General features: G+C 35.7%; 1 protein-coding gene and 1 pseudogene across 4 annotated transcripts; both read left to right on the top strand.

Annotated features, from left to right (window-relative positions):
* Positions 1–663: 663 nt before the first annotated feature.
* LOC103472938 (BOLA class I histocompatibility antigen, alpha chain BL3-7-like) lies at positions 664–6,885 on the top strand (annotated as a pseudogene). Its single transcript, XR_014089885.1, has 8 exons — positions 664–715; positions 3,433–3,584; positions 4,202–4,513; positions 4,708–5,023; positions 5,626–5,721; positions 5,907–5,924; positions 6,016–6,062; positions 6,229–6,885. The product of XR_014089885.1 is annotated as a BOLA class I histocompatibility antigen, alpha chain BL3-7-like (transcript).
* Positions 6,886–14,334: 7,449 nt separating this feature from the next.
* LOC103472924 (class I histocompatibility antigen, F10 alpha chain-like) lies at positions 14,335–19,803 on the top strand. 3 transcript variants are annotated; one of them, XM_081612253.1, is made up of 5 exons: positions 14,335–14,406; positions 14,896–15,174; positions 15,472–15,771; positions 16,221–16,340; positions 18,784–19,800. In XM_081612253.1, the coding sequence occupies exons 2-5, from the start codon at positions 14,916–14,918 to the stop codon at positions 18,840–18,842; spliced, it is 738 nt and encodes a 245-aa protein (XP_081468379.1). In that variant the 5' UTR covers positions 14,335–14,406; positions 14,896–14,915; the 3' UTR covers positions 18,843–19,800. The 3 variants fall into 3 exon arrangements, with proteins under 3 accessions (XP_081468379.1, XP_081468380.1, XP_081468378.1); XM_081612254.1 differs by lacking the exon at positions 14,335–14,406 and adding an exon at positions 14,416–14,511 and having other exon boundaries at positions 16,224–16,340; positions 18,784–19,803; XM_081612252.1 differs by lacking the exon at positions 14,335–14,406 and adding an exon at positions 14,417–14,511.
* Positions 19,804–21,319: the final 1,516 nt, after the last annotated feature.

The following is a 21,319-nucleotide window of genomic DNA, read 5'->3' as shown; positions in this document are numbered from 1 at the left end:
AGAAGGAATTTTCAACTTCCCAGGCATCCTTTTGGGTCCATGAGACCATCTGCAGACTCCTCAGACACATTCCTGAGAGAGGCACTGGTACCATGAGACATACATTAAGTATGACTTTAAACAATAAAAGTCACAGGTTAATTAAAGAATCCATCCATCCATTATTTTACAAGCTTCGCATTTTATTTCTAAAATACTAAAATATTGTCTTTTTTTAAACCATTGTTTTTAATATTAATATGTCCAAAGTGCCAAAGCAAATGCAAGAATTGAAATTAGGGGGAAAAATTAAAAGATTGAAATACAAAAATATATTTTTTCCATCTACATCTCAACTAATTCTCTGTTTTCCTTAATTGACAGTAAAAACAGTTTAGAAATTTTTTTACTGGACTTTTTTTCTTCTTTACATTTAAACCACTCAAAAACGTTGTGTTTGCTTTTACTTTCTGTTTTTTTCAGACTTAATTCCATCATTCAATCTGTTCATTAAGATCAATCTAACAGCTGATGATAAACTGAATTAGCTTTCTCTTTCGCTACAAAACCTCTCTAACACGATTTAACCCAGTTATAAGTGACGCACACACCCAGAACGTTCTCATTGGCTCAGATGAAAGCAAAAGTCCGGTACAAATTTCTCCAGTATTCTGAAAAGCCGAAATGACGCCTTTAATGGCTCTGATTCTAGTGGGAATACGAGGATCTATGGCAGGTGAGTTAGCAAACTTAAAGATCTAGAGATATGTGTTAGAACAAGCTCTTTTGAGCTGAATGAAGAACTTGTTTTAATACTGCGCCTAACTTTTTTTTATAGAGTAGCGCTAAAGTTAGACATGCCCAAATTTCCGACCAGATCGCATGATTTCACATTTCACGGTTTACACTTTACTTTTTAAAAATCACAGTCAAATTAAGGTAATATTGACCCGTAAATGATTAATTAATAATCTAACAACATGTAGACACTTCCCCTGTGTTAACTTCGACCACTGGAGCAAATTCAGGGCAGGAGAAGGAGGAAGAACTGTCAATTCAGGGAAATTGTTGAAAGAAGATAATGAGACACGAGGTCAATCTGTTTCTCCAGTAAGTTGAAAATGTTCATGAAGAAGGAGCCTTTATGCAGGGATGAGGGTGTGTGTAAGTGAGTATGCAAGTAAATGAGAGGCCTGTGGAATTAGCAATGAACTTGCTTTGGGATTTGTGTAATAATAATAATACTTGTGAATTGGAACACAAAAACTAGAAAATGAAAAACAGAACAGTTAGAAAACGGTTATAATTTGTACAATTGAAAAATGTAAAAAAAAATGTTTAGAGATACATTTCCACTAAATACTATAAGGAGAAATTGTAGCCAAAATATTGAAAATACTAAATAATTATGGATAAATATGGAACAGGAGTCTGGGTTACTGTCAACAACCTTACAGTGAAAAAAATTAATGTAGAGCCCTGTGTTACTTTTTAAGTTTGCAGAGAAATACTTCTAAATGTTCATTTATGGAGATGTGGTTTGGGAACTTTGTGAAGTTAGATATATTGCATATATGGTCAGATTGTGGAGTAGGTTTATCAGTATGCCAGACCATAGATTAGGATATTTTTCTTTGGATCGGTATACTTGGGCCAGACAAATGGAGAAGGTATTTGAGGAGGCAGATTTTCAATACATTTATAGGAATAAATTAAGATATAATATTCAACAGCTTAGACAGGTTAATTTTGAAGTTTATAAACGTAAGTGGGCAGTCTATACCTTATATAAACCAAAATTTCACACTACACTAAAGGATGCCTTTGGTCTTGAGCCATATGTATCATGGAACTTGTCTAAAAAACAAAGGTCCATGTGCCCAGTTTAGATCAGGCACTTTACCTTCGCCTTTGGAGTCTGGACATTTTGTTCAGTCCCAGAGGACGACTGAAGATGTTGTGTGATTTGGGGGAAATTGAGAGTGAAGTGCACTTTCTGTTACTGTCCTTTGTACTTCACATTGATGTTTATCCAGATTTCTTTTATTTAGTTGATGAGGATAAAATTTGTTATTTATTTAAGTATTTAGTGTTTCAGTTGGCACAGTTTATTTTGAAGGCCTGGGTCCTTAGAAAGAGGACACATTTGTTTAAATAATATTTATGTCTTTCTGCTTGTGTGTATATGTTTTTATTGTGTCTTGTAATGTGGGCTTACAAGACACAAGGGTGTAAGGGTGAATGACACATATAAAAATAAAAACTGCTACTAAATGATTACTTGACTTGTTTTAATCAGTCAGACTTAAAACTTTGTCAATAATATTAAGTTATGGAGTTATAATAATAATAATTTGCAAGAATACAGTTTTGTGCATAAACTGTGTGTAAACTATAAGATTTGATGAAGAGCTCTTTATTTTACATGGATATATTGTCTCACTATAATTATTTAAATATTTTGCATAAACAGCATATTCCATAAAACATTAAAAAGACATATCTTGCAGAGTTTCACTGATATTCACTTTCACTTTAAGATGGGAACTGTGACAGTGGCTCTCTCTCCCAAGATAAAAAAGAATAATGAAATAATTTTCTACCATGGTTACTCTCCTCCTCGTAGGTTGCACTTTATTTTAACATTTGAAACAACACAATTAGGCCTGTCATGATAACAAATTTTCCTGGACAATAAATTATCCCAGAATTTATTGCAATAAATAATAATATTGTTGTTTTGAGACCATTTTCAAGTAATATAATAGTAATACTGGCATAATAATGCAAGAGTTTCTATTGCCGTTCTATCAGCTTGAACAAGTCTGGCCATTCTCCTCTGACTGCTGGCATCAACAAGGCATTTGCACCCACAGAACTGTCGCTCACTGGATATTTTCTCTTTTTCTCTGTAAACCCTTGTTCGTGAAAATCCCAGTAGATCAGCAGCTTCTGAAATACTCAGACCAGCCCGTCTGGCACCAACAACCATGCCACGTTCAAAGTCACTTAAATCATCTTTCTTCCCCGTTCTGATGCTACGTTTGAACTGCAGCAGATCATCTTGGCCATGTCTAACCCTAAATGCATTGAGTTGCTGCCATGTGACTGCCTGATATCACATTTGCGTTAATGAACTATTGGACAGGTGAACCTAATAAAGTGGCAGGGGAGTGTATACTGATACTAAATTGATCCCTATTTAATACCCGTTTAATGACTAATGCCTATTCAACATTTTGAAACGTTAGATACAAGTGACCTATGTTGCTGCCAGATCAGTCTGTTTAATCAAAATATTTGGACATATGAATAATCAAAAATCTAAAAACTATATATATGTTTGATATTTTTTCATCTTTCAGAACAAAACCTGATATATATAAATGTTATGTTGGTTTCAGTAAAAGTTTTCTGATTCTAAGATATTTAGGAATGTGCTTTTTCTTACAGTGATCCACTCTCTGAAGTATTTCTACACGGCATCTTCAGGAATACCAAACTTCCCATCATACGTGTCTGTTGGGTTTGTGGATGATGTTCAGATAAGTTACTGTGACAGCAACATCAACAAAAACATCCCTAAACAGGAATGGATGAATGAAGTGAGTTCAGATCATCCAAACTACTGGGAGGAGGAAACACAGACATGTCGGGTTAAACAGCAAATCGTCAAAGCCAACCTAGAAATTGCAAAACAACGCTTCAACCAGACTGGAGGTTTGGTTATATTTCACTTCGTACATATCATATTCTTCAGCCATTGGTTTTTGTAAAGTTTCCCACATTGTATATTTTGCACTTTTTTATGTTAATGATTATTTCACACATGATTGCAAGTTATGGTGCATCTGAAGGTATTTACTGCTGTTTTTAATCCATAACATTAAGTCCAATAAATAGTGTTTTTGTTTGTTCCTCTGTAATCTGAAAATGGATCATTGAAAACTGTTTCTATTCCTAGTCATGCCTTAAAAAACATTGGAACATATAGCAGTGAATATTTTGATTATTTGTTTCTAAGGTCCCATTAAAAGTTATGAACAAATTGCAAACTAAACTTACTATCCTTTGGGGAGGAGGATATAAATGCAAAGTTAGCATTTTATGCAAAGCTTTTATTTGTTTAGTTTATTTGTTCAAAGGTTTGGGAGTTTATTTTTGATAGAGCAGTCTTACACAGAAAAACACAAATTAAAGGATTGTATTTTAAATTCACTGATGTTTCTTTGTCACAGAAGCGCACATATATCAGCAGATGTATGGCTGTGAGTGGGATGATGAGACTGGAGAGGTCAGAGGTTATGATCAGTTTGGTTATGATGGAGAAGATTTAATCACACTGGACTCAAAGACACATCAATGGATCGCTCCAAAACCACAAGCTGTCATCACCAAAAACAGATGGAATCATGATAGAGCTATTAAAGAACATGAGAAGTTCTACTTAACTCAGACATGCGCTGAGTGGCTGAAGAAATATGTGAACTATGGGAGAAGCTCACTGATGAGAACAGGTATTACAAAATGCAATGTAGTTTAAAGCACAGAGTTACATTTATGTGTTATATTTGTTTCATATAAACTTAATCAGTTTCCATGGTTTTATTGTCCTTTTTAACCTGCTTTAATGGATTATTCAGAAATCAACCTACCAGGTTTTCTCTGTGTTAATATAAATTGGTTAGCAATAAATGATGTTTACACTTATAAAAGAACTAAAAATGCTCAATATACTCTGCAGAACGTCCCTCGGTGTCTCTCCTCCAGAAGTCATCATCCTCTCCAGTCAGCTGCTTCGCTACAGGTTTCTACCCCAACAGAGCTGAAATGTTCTGGAGGAAAGATGGAGAGGAGATTCATGATGGTGTGGAGAAAGGAGAGATCCTCCCCAACAATGATGGGACCTTCCAGATGAGCGTTGACATTTAGCTGTCATCTGTTCCAACTGAAGACTGGCACAAGTATGAATGTGTGTTTCAGCTCTCTGGAATCAATGACATCACCATTAGACTGGAGAAAACAAGAATCTTGACCAATGAACGTAAGTAATTATATAAATATATTTATTTATAGATCAATATCTACTAATTACAAAATTCTATAGATTTACTTTCTGTTTTAGGACTCAGAATCAAGCAGATTTTTGTTTTAGGTTTGTTAGGTTAGATGAATGTACTATAAGATAAATGTTAAAACAAGTGATTTGTTGCTAATACAATCTGCTCCAGTTGTTTGTGTCTTTTAAACGTTACCAAATTCAACCAACCTTTCAAGCTAATTAATGTTCAGATTTAAGTTATAATAAATATTAGAACAACTTTATGACATTTAAAAATAACTGTAAATTATTCATTATTAAATAACAACTTACAATTACAGTTAATGAAAGAAAATACATTGAGGGCCAGAAACCAGAACAAACAAGATGAACAAAACAAAAACCTGTTCATGGTGTTTAAATGAACTGGGATGAAAGATATGATAAAACCAAAGGTGCTGCAAAATGAAAAGCTTTTACATCTTTATTGCGTTTGCAGCACCTTCTCTGTCACATCTCTGAAGACTTATTTCCCCCTATTTCATGTTTTCCATAGATCTTCTCATGATTAAGTTAGTCTCAACAGCATGAATTTTTTGTTTCAGATTCTTCAGGATTCCCCATTGGAGCTGTTGTTGGGGGTGTTGCAGTTCTGATTGGCATCATTGTTGGAGTCCTGTGTTGGAAAAAACCCCCCAGTGGTGAGCAGCCCAAAACATTTTTTTATTGTAAAGCCTGCTTATTTTTAATACCATTTGTGTCATTGTGAATGGTTTTATTGTTGGTCAGGCATGACATTTTGTGATATTATAGTGCCAGTTGTTCAGATGCAAAAATAGTATTGCCTTTCATAACAAAATACTAACAATGCCGTTTTTTCTTCCAGGGTTTAAAAAGGCAAATTGTAAGTATTTAAATATTTTGTTTGTAGTTCCCATGTAATACTGTGAGAGCCAAAGAAAACTATTTAACATTGTTTTTTCTTTATTTTGTAGCTTCTGATACTTCATCTTCCTCCTCCGGAGATTCAAATCCTAAGAATGTGAGTGAATTTATTTTGAAACAGTCTTTCAAACTGTTTCTTCTTCAGATTTAATTTCACTTAATTACGTACTTTTCATCATTCAGAAAATGTATTTGTAAATATGGAATAAACTCTGGATGCTGTACTGCATTTTAAATTAACACGGTATATTTATTCTCCACAGGGGAACAGCGAAGAGGAGAAGATGATGAAGGCAATAAGTTGAATGCACAAAGACTAAAAGATTGGCAAAGATTGTTCATAAATTACATCAAGAAAATTGTAATCAACTATGTGAAAATCAATCCTTCAATATGTATGAAAACTGTCTTTGGGAATTTTTCTGTTTTATCTACAGTTATAATTTAAGTTGTCTTTTTTCTTCTTTTTAATTTGGATTAATGTTTTAGTTCTTTAATTTGAGGTTTGATTATATTGGCTAAATGACCAAAATTTGTTGTGTAAATGCCTGAGTTGATTTTGAAGTTAAGTGATTGTTAAACTTGGATCACACAGTTAGTATAGCATGTCATTATGTATATTTTAATCCAATTGTGGTAAATAATCAGCAATCATCATTAACATTGGGTTTTCTGTGTGTTTTACATGAGGTAGATGTACAACAAAACCTTTAAGTAAAGCTTTTTGGGAACTTGTTTGATTACAATACTTTGTTTTAAGTGGTGTTTTACTGTTTCTTCGAATCTCTATTTTCAAAAAGGTTTGGTATGTGGTTGTATAAGTTTATCAGTGAGATTTTATATATGAAATTCCATCAGATCTTTTTCTTTAACTTGTATTTACAATTTGTTTTAAGTGAATAAAACACTTTTAAAAATAAGTGATCTTGTTTCTATCAGAAAAATTACTGTTGCTGGTTGGAGGAAAAAGTGCCAACCAGTTATTCTGGGGCTTGTAGGGGTTCTGGTTGGCATCATTACTGGAGCCCTGTGGGGAGAAGAAGAAACAATGATGAGCAACCAAAACATTTTCAATAACTGCACAAGCTGGATTTGTCAAAAATGCCAGCATAATCTATAAAAGTAATCTCTTTGAGGCTCAATCCTTTTAACATTTGATGAAAGTTGTTGCAGGTTTTTATGAATTTGTGGTAGCCTGTGCCATCACACTTCTTGTATCAGAAAATTTTGAAGAGTTAGTATTGTGTAAAATCAACTTTTTCAGCTATCATTTTATAATAGTCCCCTCATCAAAAACATACCTTGAGTTTGAATGATCCTTCAATCTCCTGTGGCCAACTTTCCACTGTGCACAACACCTGAGGGGATCTTTCACCACCTTCAAGGTGCAACTCCCAGTTTCCAAGTTTCTGTCTCAACTGCCCCACTCAGCCTCTTCAGACTAGCCAGAAGCAATTAGCAAACACCTGGTAGAACAGGTCTATCTGCTGAGCTCATTAAATGGGCTATTTCTCAGTAGCTCATTATAAAGTCATTGATAAAGGGTTAAAAGAGGAGCAATGTTAGGATGACTTCATGAGGGCAGTTTCAGAAACAGCTGGAGATATTAAAGAGACACAAGTCTAATTTCAAGGTGTTAAATTACAAAGTGACATTTCTTTTAAGTCATATTTGATATACAGTATGCAGCAGTTTTATAACAACTTGTGCTATAAAATTATACTATGTTGCTGGAGAACCCATAATTCTACCCCATCTGGGAAGTGGTGGGGTTGGGAGGTGCTGGTGCCCCTCTCCAGGTCGCCAGTCTGATCCAGGGCAACACAGAGACAACCAGGACAAACAACCATGCCTAGGGAGAATCTAGAGATCAACTAACCTGACTGTCATGTTTTTGGACTGTGGGAAGAAGCCAGAAAACTCACAGAGAACCCACCATGCACAGGGAGAACATGCAAACTCCATGCAGAAACACCCCAGGCCGGGAATTGAACCCAGAACCTTCTTGCTGCAAGGCAACAGCTCGATCAACTGCCCCACCACTCACTAATCAGCTAATTTCATTACAAAAGGTGATTGCTGAAGAAACTGGTTATTCACATATTCATGGTAAGTTCAGTGGAAGGAAAAATGTTGGTTGGAAAAGGTGCACTCAGAACAGGAATAAACACAACCTTAAAAGCATAGTGTCATTGTCATTAAGTGCTGTGTTGGAGGAGAGGCAGAGATGCTGAGGACCCAGGTTGAAGTGGAAAATTAAGTTTTAATGGTGAAAACAGCTCAACCGTCCAGACGAGTAGGCAGCAAAGAGATTCAAGGCTAGAGCTAACACTGGTACCTGCATACAAGAGCTGAAGCCAACACAGGACTTCTCAGTTCATCTGAGAGGACTACAAAAAAATGACATATGAGACAGACATGACAAATGACCAGGACTTGACAAGAGACACCGACAACAGGTGGACTTAACTACACAGAGGGTAATCACAGAAAATGAGACACACCTGGGAAACAATCAAGGGGAGAGAGACAGGACATCACAGAGACTCACAGGGAACAGAACAGAAAATAAACATAGAACATTTAAGAAACACACAGGCAAAAACCCCAATCTCGTCAGTCATGAAAATGTATTAAAAAATTTCGGAGGGCTTCAAAAGGAGTGGACTGAGACTGGAGTCTGGGCATCAAGAGCCATTATGCACAGATGAATCCTACACATGGGCTACAGGCTACTTACCTGGGCTAAGGTGAAAAAGAATTGGTCAGTGAGTCAGTGGTCTAAAGTCCTCTCTTGAGATGAAAGTAAACTTTACATTTCATTTGGAAATCAAGGACCCAGAATCTGAAGAAGAAGCTCTTAATCCATAGCTTTATGTTCAGATTGAAGTTGAAAAGATGCTGATTTCATTTTTCAACAGGACATGATACTGAACTATACTGCCAAAGGTACCAAAAGTTGGTTTAATGTCCATGGTGATACTGTGCTTGATTGACCAGCAAAGTCACCTGACCTAAACCCCAAACCTGAGATTGAAAAGCCATTTTGTAGTCAGCTTTTAGATACCTCACTGCCTATGTCTGCTTAAACGCTGCTAATTTCACCCACGATGCTTTTTGTTTTATTGGCATTTTTGGTTTGTTTTCAAAATAAAATACAGTTTCAAGAAAAGCAACATATTTCTCAAATTTCAATTTGGATTCACAAATAGTAATATTTTTTGTAAGTTCTCGCAATCCTGGTGTGTGGGTGTAAGTTTTGCATGAGACTCGTTCCTGAAAAGAGGATTTTGATATAGAAAATATAGAAAGCAGTAACTGCAATTACTTTCTGTTGTGGGTTTAAGGAGCTGTTACGTGATCATTCTGCTCCTGATGATCAGCCTTTGTGGTTGAAGTTAAATTGGGTTCAACACCAACACAGGACCCTTCAATAAGTCACATTCTGGACAATCCTCTCCTGGTTCACTCTACGGTTGTCCACAGCAGCTCCTTTATCTCCAGTCATCGCCTGCCTCTTCTCCTTCCTTAGCTCCTTCTTTCAACCCCAGAGCAATAATCCACATTCTTCTCACCTCTTAAAATTCACTTTCACCAGAGAAAATTTTGAAGCTTCAGTAAATTTGATAATTACAATTTGAGAAAAGAAACGAAATGAGTAATAACTGTAAATTTTTGACTGTGATGAAATTTTGACTGACTCCAGACTCTGACCATTTGTTTGTTGTCTGTTTCATGTTGGAATGAAAGTCAGTGAGTGTTGTGTTTTGATAAAAATGTTTGCTAGACTAAAATTAGTTAGTGTTTGATTAAGCAACTTAAGAATTTTAAAGGAATATTGCATGAGATGATTTGGGATCTTAGTTTTGTCTTTAAGATGGTAATTTTTATCTTTGATACTTTGACAACCAAATTCATAGTTTGATCTGCTAATTCTGTGTAAGGATGAAATAGGACTGCCTACAGTCCACATATCAACCATCTGAGACTAACAACTCCATGTTCCTCCCACCTACTGGATTTGTTCCTACCTTTAGTTTCCAATATATGCTCAACGTTGTCACCCCTCCTCTACAGTGTCCCAGAGAGTTTATAAAGGTTTATAAAGAAAAAAAAACCTTACCTTACTTACAAGAATTAATAGATATTTATAAAATAATTGGGCAGACTAAATTATGAAAATATCTATTGTTAGTATTTACATTGAAGGTTAATAAAACTATCTAAATGCTTTTTGAAGGCTTTCTTTAGTTCCCCAATGTCACATAATACATTTCAGAATATTTTAAATTGATCAAATTAATTAAGAACAGGTTTGCTTCAAAGACTGAGCTTATTTGAATTACTAACTATAAGTACTGATCTGGTAAAAGAGGTGAAATCCACTTACTTTTTAAAACTATTCTTAAAATTGGACTTTACAGTTCAACTCGATGTACCACAATCAACGCACAGCTTCAGTTATTAAAACTAAAAACCAGCGATCAGGCCCGAAACCTGGGAGTAGTGATGGACTCTGACCTGAACCTTCAGAGCCACATTAAGACAGTCACAAAGTCGGCCTTCTATCACCTGAAGAACATCTCCAGGATTAGAGGACTTATGTCTCAGCACGATCTAGAGAAACTCATCCATGTGTTTATCTTTAGCCGCATTGATTACTGCAACAGCGTCTTCACAGGTCTGACTAATAAATCAATCAAACAGCTGCAGCTGATCCAGAAGCTGCTGCTCGTGTTCTGACTAAAACCAGGAAGATAGAGCACATAACACCAGGTTTAAAGTCCCTAAACTGGCTCCCTGTAGCTCAGAGAATAGACTTTAAAATACTGATGTTAGTTTATAAATCACTGAACGGTTTAGCACCACAATACCTTAAAGATCTGTTATTACTGTACCAACCGTCTAGACCAGTGGTTCTTAACCTGTTTTGAGGTTCCAAACTCCCCAGTTTCATATGTGCATTCACCGAACCCTTCTTATTCCTCCTCCTCCTTGACCCCCCCGCACGCAACATACTTTGCGGTATTCTGATTTAGTAATGTAATTATGCTACCACCCCCACGCCACTACAGGCAGTAGCAACCCCAAAAAGATTCGACTAAGGAGCAGATTTAGACTATAGAATTTGGTAAAAAAGAGTGGAGCTCCTTCAATCAGTGCTCCTCCGCAGCTAAGCAATTGGCTCAGCAATGTAACGTGATCTTCTGCAGCAAGTGATAGCAGAGCGGGGCGTCATCACGACTTTACGCAAGTGTGTCTTTACCTCCGTGGCAGTGGCGCCGCCGAACCCCGGAGACCGACTCACCGAACCCCTGGGGTTCGATCGAACCCAGGTTAAGCACCACTGTGCTAGACCCCTCAGATCTTATGGTGCTGGTTCTGCTCTGCATCGCCAGAACCAAACGAGGAGAAGCGGCATTCAGCTTCTACGCACCAAAGATCTGGAACAAACTTCCAGAAAACTGTAAAACAGCTGAAACACTGGGTGCCTTTAAAAATCAACTTAAAACCCACCTGTTTAGAGTTGCTTATGGCTAAATTAGGGTTAGAGTGCGGGTTTTGATGTCTTCCATGTTTTTATGTCTTTAATGTTTTTAATTTCTTTCCATTTCTTTTCTCACTATGTTTTTAATGCTTTTTAATCTTATGTAAAGGTTTGAGTCCTTGTCAAATGGCGGTTGGACTAAAGAAGTTTTAAATGTTAAAGTTTTTATTTTTACTTTTTAATTTCTTTTTATTTCTCTCTCACTGTTTCTTTTTTTTAAAATCTCTTTCTCACTGTTTATTCAATGTCACATGCTGTTTTTATTTTAATTATGTAAAGCACTTTGAAATGCCTTGCTGCTGAAATGTGCTATACAAATAAAATGTGATTGAAAAAATTTGATTGATAAAGAGTAAATGAATTGAACAGGATTTTTTGACTACTAAATAATGTAGACAAAATATGTTTGCATAAAATTACCATGAAATAAATAAACTGTACAAAAGTTGTTCATCTTTTCTCATCAATTTTCCAAAAGAAGAACTAAATTCTGAATTGGCCTCTCAATAATTGAAGGTTTAGAAGAAGAATTTGTCTTTCTTTCACGGACCAATCCATCACTGCCTTGAACAGTGTCAACCACTCGTCCTAATTGCCATTGGTTTCTTGGAAGGTTATCGTCTTTGATAATGACAATGTCCTCCTTCTTGAGATTGCATTGAGCTGAGTGCCATTTCTGTCTCATGGAAATGTTCATCAGATATTCCTTTTTCCAGCGACTCCAGAATTGTTCAATGAGATACTGCACTCTCTTCCACCTCTTTGTGGCATATACAGTGGGGCAAAAAAGTATTTAGTCAGCCACCAATTGTGCAAGTTCTCCCACTTAAAAAGATGAGAGAGGCCTGTAATTTTCATCATAGATGTACCTCAACTATTAGAGACAAAAGGAGAAAAAAAATCCAGAAAATCACATTTTCTGATTTTTAAAGAATTTATTGGCAATATATGGTGGAAAATAAGTATTTGGTCAGCTACAAACAAGCAAGATTTCAGGCTCTCACAGCCGTGTAACTTCTTCTGTAAGAGGCTCCTATGTCCTCCACTTGTTACCTGTATTAATGGCACCTATTTGAACCCGTTATCAGTATAAAACACACCTGTCCACAACCTCAAACAGTCACACTCTAAACTCCACCATGGCCAAAACTAGAGAGCTGTCAAAGGACACCCGAAACAAAATTATAAACCTGCACCAGGCTGGGAAGAATGAATCTGCAATAGGTAAACAGCTTGGTGTAAAGAAATCAACTGTGGGATAAATTTTTAGAAAATGGAACACTTACAAGACCACTGATAATCTCCCTTGATCTGGGACTCCACGCAAGATCACACCCCGTGGGGTCAAAATGATCACAAGAACGGTGAGCAAAAATCCAGAACCACACGGGGGAACCTAGTGAATGACCTGCAGAGAGCTGGGACCAAAGTAACAAAGGCTACCATCACTAACACACTACGCCGCCAGGGACTCAAACCTGCAGTGCCAGACGTGTCCCCCTGCTTAAGCCAGTACATGTCAAGGCCCGTCTCAAGTTTGCTAGAGAGCATTTGGATGATCCAGAAGATGACTGGGAGAATATCATATGGTCAGATGAAACCAAAGTAGAACTTTTTGGTCAAAACTCTACTCGTCGTGTTTGGAGGAGAATGAATGGTGAGTTGCATCCAAAGAACACCATACCTACTGTGAAGCATGGGGGTGGAAACATCATGCTTTAGGGCTGTTTTTCTGCCAAGGGACCAGGACGACTGATCCGTGTAAAGGAAAGAATGAATGGGGCCATGTATCGTCACATTTTGAGTGAAAACCTCCTTCCATCAACAAGGGCATTGAAGGTGAAACGTGGCTGGGTCTTTCAGCAGGACGATGATCCCAAACACACCACCCGGGTAACGAAGGAGTGGCTTCGTAAGAAGCATTTCAAGGTCCTGGAGTGGCCTAGCCAGTCTCCAGATGTCAACCCCATAGAAAATCTGTGGAGGGAGTTGAAAGTCCGTGTTGTCCAGCGACAGCCCCAGAACATCACAGCTCTAGAGAAGATCTGCATGGAGGAATGGGCCAAAATACCAGCAACAGTGTGTGAGAACCTTGTGAAGACTTACAGAAAACGTTTGATCTCTGTCATTGCCAACAAAGGGTATATAGCAAAGTATTGAGATGAACTTTTGTTATTGACCAAATACTTATTTTCCACCATATATTGCCAATAAATTCTTTAAAAATCAGAAAATGTGATTTTCTGGATTTTTTTTCTCCCTTTGTCTCATAGTTGAGGTACATCTATGATGTCAATTACAGGCCTCTCTCATCTTTTTAAGTGGGAGAACATGCACAATTGGTGGCTGACTAAATACTTTTTTGCCCCACTGTAGGTAGGTAGGTAGATAGATAGATAGATAGATAGATAGATAGATAGATAGATAGATAGATAGATAGATAGATAGATAGATAGATAGATAGATAGATAGATAGATAGATAGATAGATAGATAGATAGATAGATAGATAGATAGATAGATAGATAGATAGATAGATAGATAGATAGATAGATAGATAGATAGATAGATAGATAGATAGATGGATAGATGGATAGATAGATAGATAGATAGATAGATAGATAGATAGATAGATAGATAGATAGATGGATAGATAGATAAATAGATAGATAGATAATCCAGTGGGCGGCGCAGGTTGCTACAATCGATAGTAACCACACAGGCACACTCACTAAAAGGAAACAAACGTATAACACACTATAACACTTTCATTCTATTGATTGAGAGGTTGCCAGGCAACGGTACTGTTCTGTTCCAGTGTGACCAGTAAGCAGAGAGGTTTGCAAGCAGAGACTTGATCCGAGCAGAAACAAGTTTTGAGCACAAGGAGAAAGGTTTGAGAAAGCTCAGTGAATATTTGGAAGAGAGCAGAAGTTTTGAGTACAAGCAATACAAGTTTAAAGAAGAAAGACATGAAGTTCTGCTCTCAAACTGGAAATGTAAGCACAAGTATTAGAAGTTTTGAGAACAAAAAACATGTAACATTCAGACAGAAAACGTATTCTCCAAAATTCCCCCATTCTTCTCCATGTTTGGTTCTGGGGATAAAAACAAGAGGAAATGACTCAAAAGATAATCTTAGCAAATAAATTATTATTAATATTACACGCTGAAAATGCAAAGACAATATATTTGTGACATATAGTCCTGTCAACTAATTACAACTAAAGGTAGATGTAAAAAAAAACTCAGTGTTATAGAGATATTAACACAAACTCATGGTTTAAATTTCATGTATTTTTTGTTGCTTGTGTTTATTGCACTAGATTAGCAGCAACTGCTTGTGTTGTAAATTCACTGGTGTTTCTGTCTCTTTGTCTCAGGAGTTCACATTGTTCAGCACATGTACGGCTGTGAGTGGGATGATGAGACTGGAGAGGTCAAAGGTTATGATCAGATTGGTTATGATGGAGAAGATTTCATAACACTGAGCCTGGAGACAAAATCCTGGGTCGCGCCAACCCGACAAGCTGTCATCACCAAACAGAAATGGGATAGTAATGTAGCTTTTGAAAGGAATGAGGAGTCCTACTTAACTGAGATTTGTCCTGAGTGGCTGCAGAAATATGTGAACTATGGGAGGAGCTCACTGATGAAAACAGGTATTGCAAAAATGTTTGTACTTTAAAATACACAACTTGTTTTATGTGTGAACCTTGTTTTTTATGAACACACCTCCATCACTTTTTTTCAAGCAGTTATTGGACTTTGCAACATGTTTTTACTACGTTGTCGTATCATTATCATTTTCCTTCTACATTAGACAACCTTGTTCAGAAATCAACTTACCAACCTTTCACTGTATTTTGAAATGTAATTGGTATAAATAAATCAGCTAGAAACAAATAATGTTTTTATTTATAAAGGATTTAAAAATGTTTGCTCTATTTACTCTGCAGAGCTTCCCTCAGTTTCTTTCCTCCAGAGGACTCCATCCTCTCCAATCAGCTGCCACGCTACAGGTTTCTATCCTGACACAGCAGAAATGTTCTGGAGGAAAGATGGAGAGGAGATTCATGATGGTGTGGAAAAAGGAGAAATCCTCTCCAACCACGATGGGACCTTCCAGATGAGTATCAACATTTATCTGGAATCTGTTCCACCTGAAGACTGGATCAAGTACGAATGTGTGTTTCTGCTTTCTGGAGTCGAGAGAGACGTCATCAGACTGGAGAAAACAAGAATCAGGACCAATGAATGTAAGTAATTTGTATAAATTGCCTCATGTATATATAGACAAATACATGCTGATTATAATATTCTGTCTGCTTTACTTGTGTTTTTAGATTTACATTCAGTTTTAGTGATATTCTACTCTTACAATCTACTTCAGTTGTTTGAGCTTCTTTTTATTGTTAATCAAAACCCATTTTTAACAAAAACTTTCTGTTTTATTAATTTAGAGGTTTTGGGTTTTAGGTTTTGTTAGACTTTCTGTAACCATTCACTGCATTATTTAATTACCATCTTTATAAAATCTCTGTGTATTATAATTTACTTAGCATCTAACAATTATAGTAACTGAAAGTAAAACTGAACAAGCAAAAGATGAACAAAGCTAAAACCTGGTTTTAGTGTTTAGACAAAATGTGATGAAAAGGATTAACAAAACTTTTCCTCTGCATGAATGTGACCTGGTTTTTCTTAGCAGTGAAAAACGTCTCAACAGAGAATTGCAACACTATAAACATCCTTGTTGCTGTTGCCGTGGTTTTCCTTTGTCTCATTGGTGGAATTATTGGATTCATTATTTACAAGACGTATACAGGTGAGAAACGGATATGGTGTTTTCCTTTCTTATGTATTGATTGTTGTTCTTTACCCAGTGAGAATTAGACTTGATTAAACATTAAAGTTTTATATAAACCTCATTTAGAAATGAGTCAATGCCATGGTATGTGTAGCTTTGATTTAGACCTATATACTTCATCTAGGCTTAGACCACAAAAACTGCAAATTATAAAAAAAAGCTAGAAACCCTCAACTCAGACAGATTAATTTGATTCAAAATGAATAAACTTTATCCTTTTTACAGTTGTGATATAGTGAAAAAAATTAGAGAATAGTGCTAAATATGATGAGATATTAATTGTCCTGTACTGGAAGGTGAAAACATGCATTTCAATCTAAACATGTAACATTTGAGCAGAGAAAGTTCAGTTTGTTCTTCTAAAAGTAAAAATATCAGGGGATCAGCATTAATTGTAATTTCCAAACCAAACTTCAGTTTCACACATGCACAGAATAAAACAACACATGTGCATTTATTCTCATTGTTAGAAGTTAAATCAGACCAAACCTCTCTTGCTTAGTTACAAAAAAAATTATTTCCAGTTGCTAAATGCCAGAATAATGAGAGACAGAATATGTCAGATATTTAGTTATTCATCTCTGGGACACAGAACTTGTCTCCTTATGGGACGATTTAACGGTTGGACAATCCCTTCATGTCTTTATTTGCATAATTGAACAGATTAATGAGGCATTTCAAGCATCAGAACCAGAACCATAACTCTCTTCCTGAAATCTTGACTGATTTCTTTTGACCTTATCATGTCAAACAAATCAGTGGGTTTCAGGTGCAGCTTTGAAATGAATAAAAACATCCACAGATGTGACTCCAATGAACTCAAATGTATCAGATAACCTATCAGAAGTTTCTGAAGCCATAGTACCATCATATGATGTTTCCCTAATTGATTAAAGAGACGGTGCTCATTCTCTGTGTAAACTGTTTACACACATTAATAGATTAATCTCTGACATGTTTTGTCTCTCAATATTGTGATATTTAGGAAATTGAAATAATTTAGGCAGTTCTGACCTGAAACAAGATAAATTGGGTTTGCTATAACTAGACAGTGAGGGGAAAAAGGACTTGTCTTTTTATTTGGTGTCTGTAAGATTTTTGGCTTCAACTATTGGATAGTAAGATGTGTTTTGAGCTGGACATTTGATGAATATATGTGAAATAGAATATAAGTTCCAAGTCAGAATAATTCATGTTAGATTTTAATTGTTTTCAATATTAGTAAATAATTTATATTGAACTTTGTCTGGAGGAACAACTACAAGTTGTTCTCAAATATCAGATAATCTAAATGTAATAATAGTAATAATAATGTAATAATAGTAGGTTTTTATACTGATATTATGTGGTTGTGTCATAAAGCGGTTGGTTATGGTGAAGATGAGGACGCAGGCAGACCCAGGATGTAAGATGATAAATGATGAGTTTAATGATGAACCCAGGGTACAGAACAACGGTGAACAACTCGAGGAATGAACGATGCACAATGAACACATGACAAGGATCTGACAAGAGACAAAGACAACAGGTGGACTTAAATACAGGAGAAGGGTGATCAGGAAACTAGACACAGCTGGGATCAATCAACAGGGAGGACAGGATAGAGCCTCACAGGGAAACGGGACTAAACACAGAAAATCTCAAAATAACTACACAGAAAAACACAGATCACAACAGGTGGTCAAATATAATTAATAACTCAATACCTTATTTGTAGAGTTAGTGAACAGATTTAAGCTAATTATATTAAACATATAATTATTTAATCTGTTGCGGTCAGTATTTAAAATGTTTGATCACATTTTCTTCTTCTTTGTCTAATTTTGTAGATTCCTCTGGTCTTTGTGATGTTTGGCATTTATTGTGTATTTTCAAAAATTATGTCAGACTAATCACATTCTAACTCCTGTAACTCTGTGCAATAGGAGTCACAGGACTGTTGTGGTTTGACTGCAGCCAAACCACAACAGAAACATTTAACCAAACTCGTCTGTGATGAAAGAGTTTGTTATAAATGTTTGCAATCTCATTACTTGAGTCAGAAAATAAAAAGGGAGAGACAAAGGTAAATGCAGGGAGACAGTGTTGGAAGTACGAATGCCTGGCCAAGAATTAGATGTGTGTAGAAATAACAACCACATTACACAAAGTTTTCAAAGTTTGGTATTTAACGGTCATATTTTTTATGTGGTTTGTTTTTTGGGAGAGAAATAAATCTGTGTTGTGTTCATGTGTCTCTGCTGAACAACCGCAGACCACTATGCTCAGGACCAGAGATTCAGATTCAGATTCAGATTCACTGAAGTTTTTTAGTGAAACTAAGCAATAACAATGTGAACTTTGTCAAAGAACCTGAAAAAACAATAAAATGTACTTTAAACACAAAATATTTATTTCCTAGGCTCTCAAGACACCAGGACGTCACCATCATCCCCAGAGGTTTCACCTTTAACTAGATAAAGTTCAGACAACAGCTGAGATGGAACCCCATCAGACAAACCACTGCTATAGCAAAAAGGACCCATAGCTATAATGTTTTTCTCTTTCGCTGTATTGTATGCAAACATTGCATGAACATATGTAGATAGAAACATTGTATAAATAATATTTCTGCTCATCTGTCTCAAAAAAAAAAAAGAAACAAATGTGGACTTTGGACACTAAGGCACCAAAACCTGAGTCTCTGCATCCAAATAAAACATCAGATGTAAATCTTCAGTGATCTATTTTATATTGTTTAGCACTTCTTTTCAAATATTCTTGCTATTTAGTTTCACATTGCTGAATACAACAAAAGTTTAATATTTAAAAATATATTTGGCTGTAATTATGGCAGGAGGGATTTGACGCTGTTTTCTGCTGTACAAGAATTTTAGTTTTAAAAAGGTTAAAGCTTTAAAAAAAAAAAGATAATTTACAATATGCGTTGTTGGCAAATGCTTCTTTATTTGATAAACAAAAAAAAAATTCAATTTATGATATTAGGTTTGTATTTTTCCAATAGTGTATCTTCTGCCATTATGTTTTTAAAAATATTTTTATTCTTGAAAAGTAATTAGTTTTTGATGAGGTGGTACATTTTTTCAAATACTAAATTTTATTTTATTTAATTAGAAAGTAGAAGATAATGGGGAACATACTGGACAGAGTTTTTGCCTCTAAACAGCAGAATGTACAGAATTATCCAAAGAAAGTAAATCTGAATTATCTGTGTACATAAAAGTTCTAAAACTTTATTTAATTGATTTTCTTTAAAATGGAAAATATAAAAATATTGGACTTTCTGCCCTCAAGCAATGTTTTTTTAACTGTCTTTGTTCAGACTGATTTCATCTAGTTTTACACTGTTTGCTGTTATCTATATGCTGTTTTTATGTCTTATATTTTTATCTTGTATGTTTTTCTTTTTCACTGCGAAGCACCTTGTGTATAATAAAATGTAGATGGTGATTTAATTTTCAATCAGCTCTTACTCTTATTGAACTTCTCTGTCCTGTGGAAACTGATCTGTAATTGATCTGTAATTGTCTGAAAGATATGTTTCTTATTAAGAACCAAAAAAGGAAGCAAATTAATGTATTGATCTTACTCAATATTGTCTCAGATCTGTAGAGATCCCAGGTCTTTATGCTGATAATGAGGTTTTTTCCGATCACTTACTGGCCATTATAATGGCGACGGTGGTTGTGTGTAAAGAAGGGAAATTTTAGGATTCGACTCCATCATCCTCCAGTAACATGTTGATCTGTTCCTGGACAAGGCACTTAAGCCACAGTTGCCTGCCAATCTACACATCTGTGTTTGAACTTCCACTTTTGTGTTAGTGACTGGGTGAATGCAGCTATGGTGAAATGCTCCATCAGACCATTCCCATTATCTTATGCCCTACTCCACATGTATAACTGAAAACAGAAATGTAACTCTGAGTAGCTGAGTTTAACCGATCTGAGCCATAAATACTTCAGTTTAAGCCTTATTCTGTTACTTAAACCCAATTATGATGGATCATAATTACATGAAAAAACCATGAATGCCGTAGTAGTTTGAGGAGAAAGGCTCTTGAGGCAATCAAAATAAAAAGAGTTTTCTGGTTTCAAAAAAGATCGTTTTCTTGTAAAAAAAACAACAGAAAAATCTCTTGAGTTGACTTCATACATACATTCAAATATTAATGTTTTGTGGTAGAAAAACAGTTTCACTCCTTCACCAAACAATCAGATCAACCACAGCAGCTGCTTCTGCTTGTTAATCACAGCAGGAGGCTGACCTGACAAGGATGAGGGCCTAAAACAAATAAAAAATAAAAATAGATCATAACTTTATACCATTAGCATAATTTTGGCTGAAGGACAATCATTTAGCAAATAATAAATTAGACTAATTCTTAATTGGGGGCCAGTACCAGCTGTAGACACTGTAGTTCATTATCAAATAGCAAAAACGTCCAGTAATTCTACACAATGTCTGGAATTTAAATGTTCTGTTTGGCATCCAGTATGAGTCAAGTATAGTTGATTAAATTGTAAATCTTATTTGAAAACCACCCTATCTTCCTTTAGAACAGCTTTAAATTTCAGCTTTTTCCAATATTTCTTAATGTGTTGCCATGATGACATTCATTGCTTGTTCTCCAAAACTGTCCCTTTCAATTAAATTCAGATTTGTTGTAGGAACATCTGTCAGAAATTGTTCTGTTTCACAGGAAAATGAGTCTCAAACACATAAGACTCAACACCGACTCAGTGAGAGAAGAAATTAAATCTGGCTTTGGGTGAGTGGAGCAGCTCAAAATACATTAATCCTTTCTTTATGAACTCACATATGACATAAAGCCCCCATAAATTAAATAAAAAGTTAGAAATATGAACATTAACTCATATTTCACAGGTATTCATTTCTGCCATGCAGAATCCCCTAATTAGATTCTGGATTACAAG

This window comes from Poecilia reticulata, chromosome 11 (genome assembly GCF_904066995.2).
Source record: "Poecilia reticulata chromosome 11, P_reticulata-male-v2, whole genome shotgun sequence".
NCBI classification, from domain to species: domain Eukaryota; kingdom Metazoa; phylum Chordata; class Actinopteri; order Cyprinodontiformes; family Poeciliidae; genus Poecilia; species Poecilia reticulata.
This window is presented reverse-complemented; position numbering and strand designations above follow the sequence as displayed.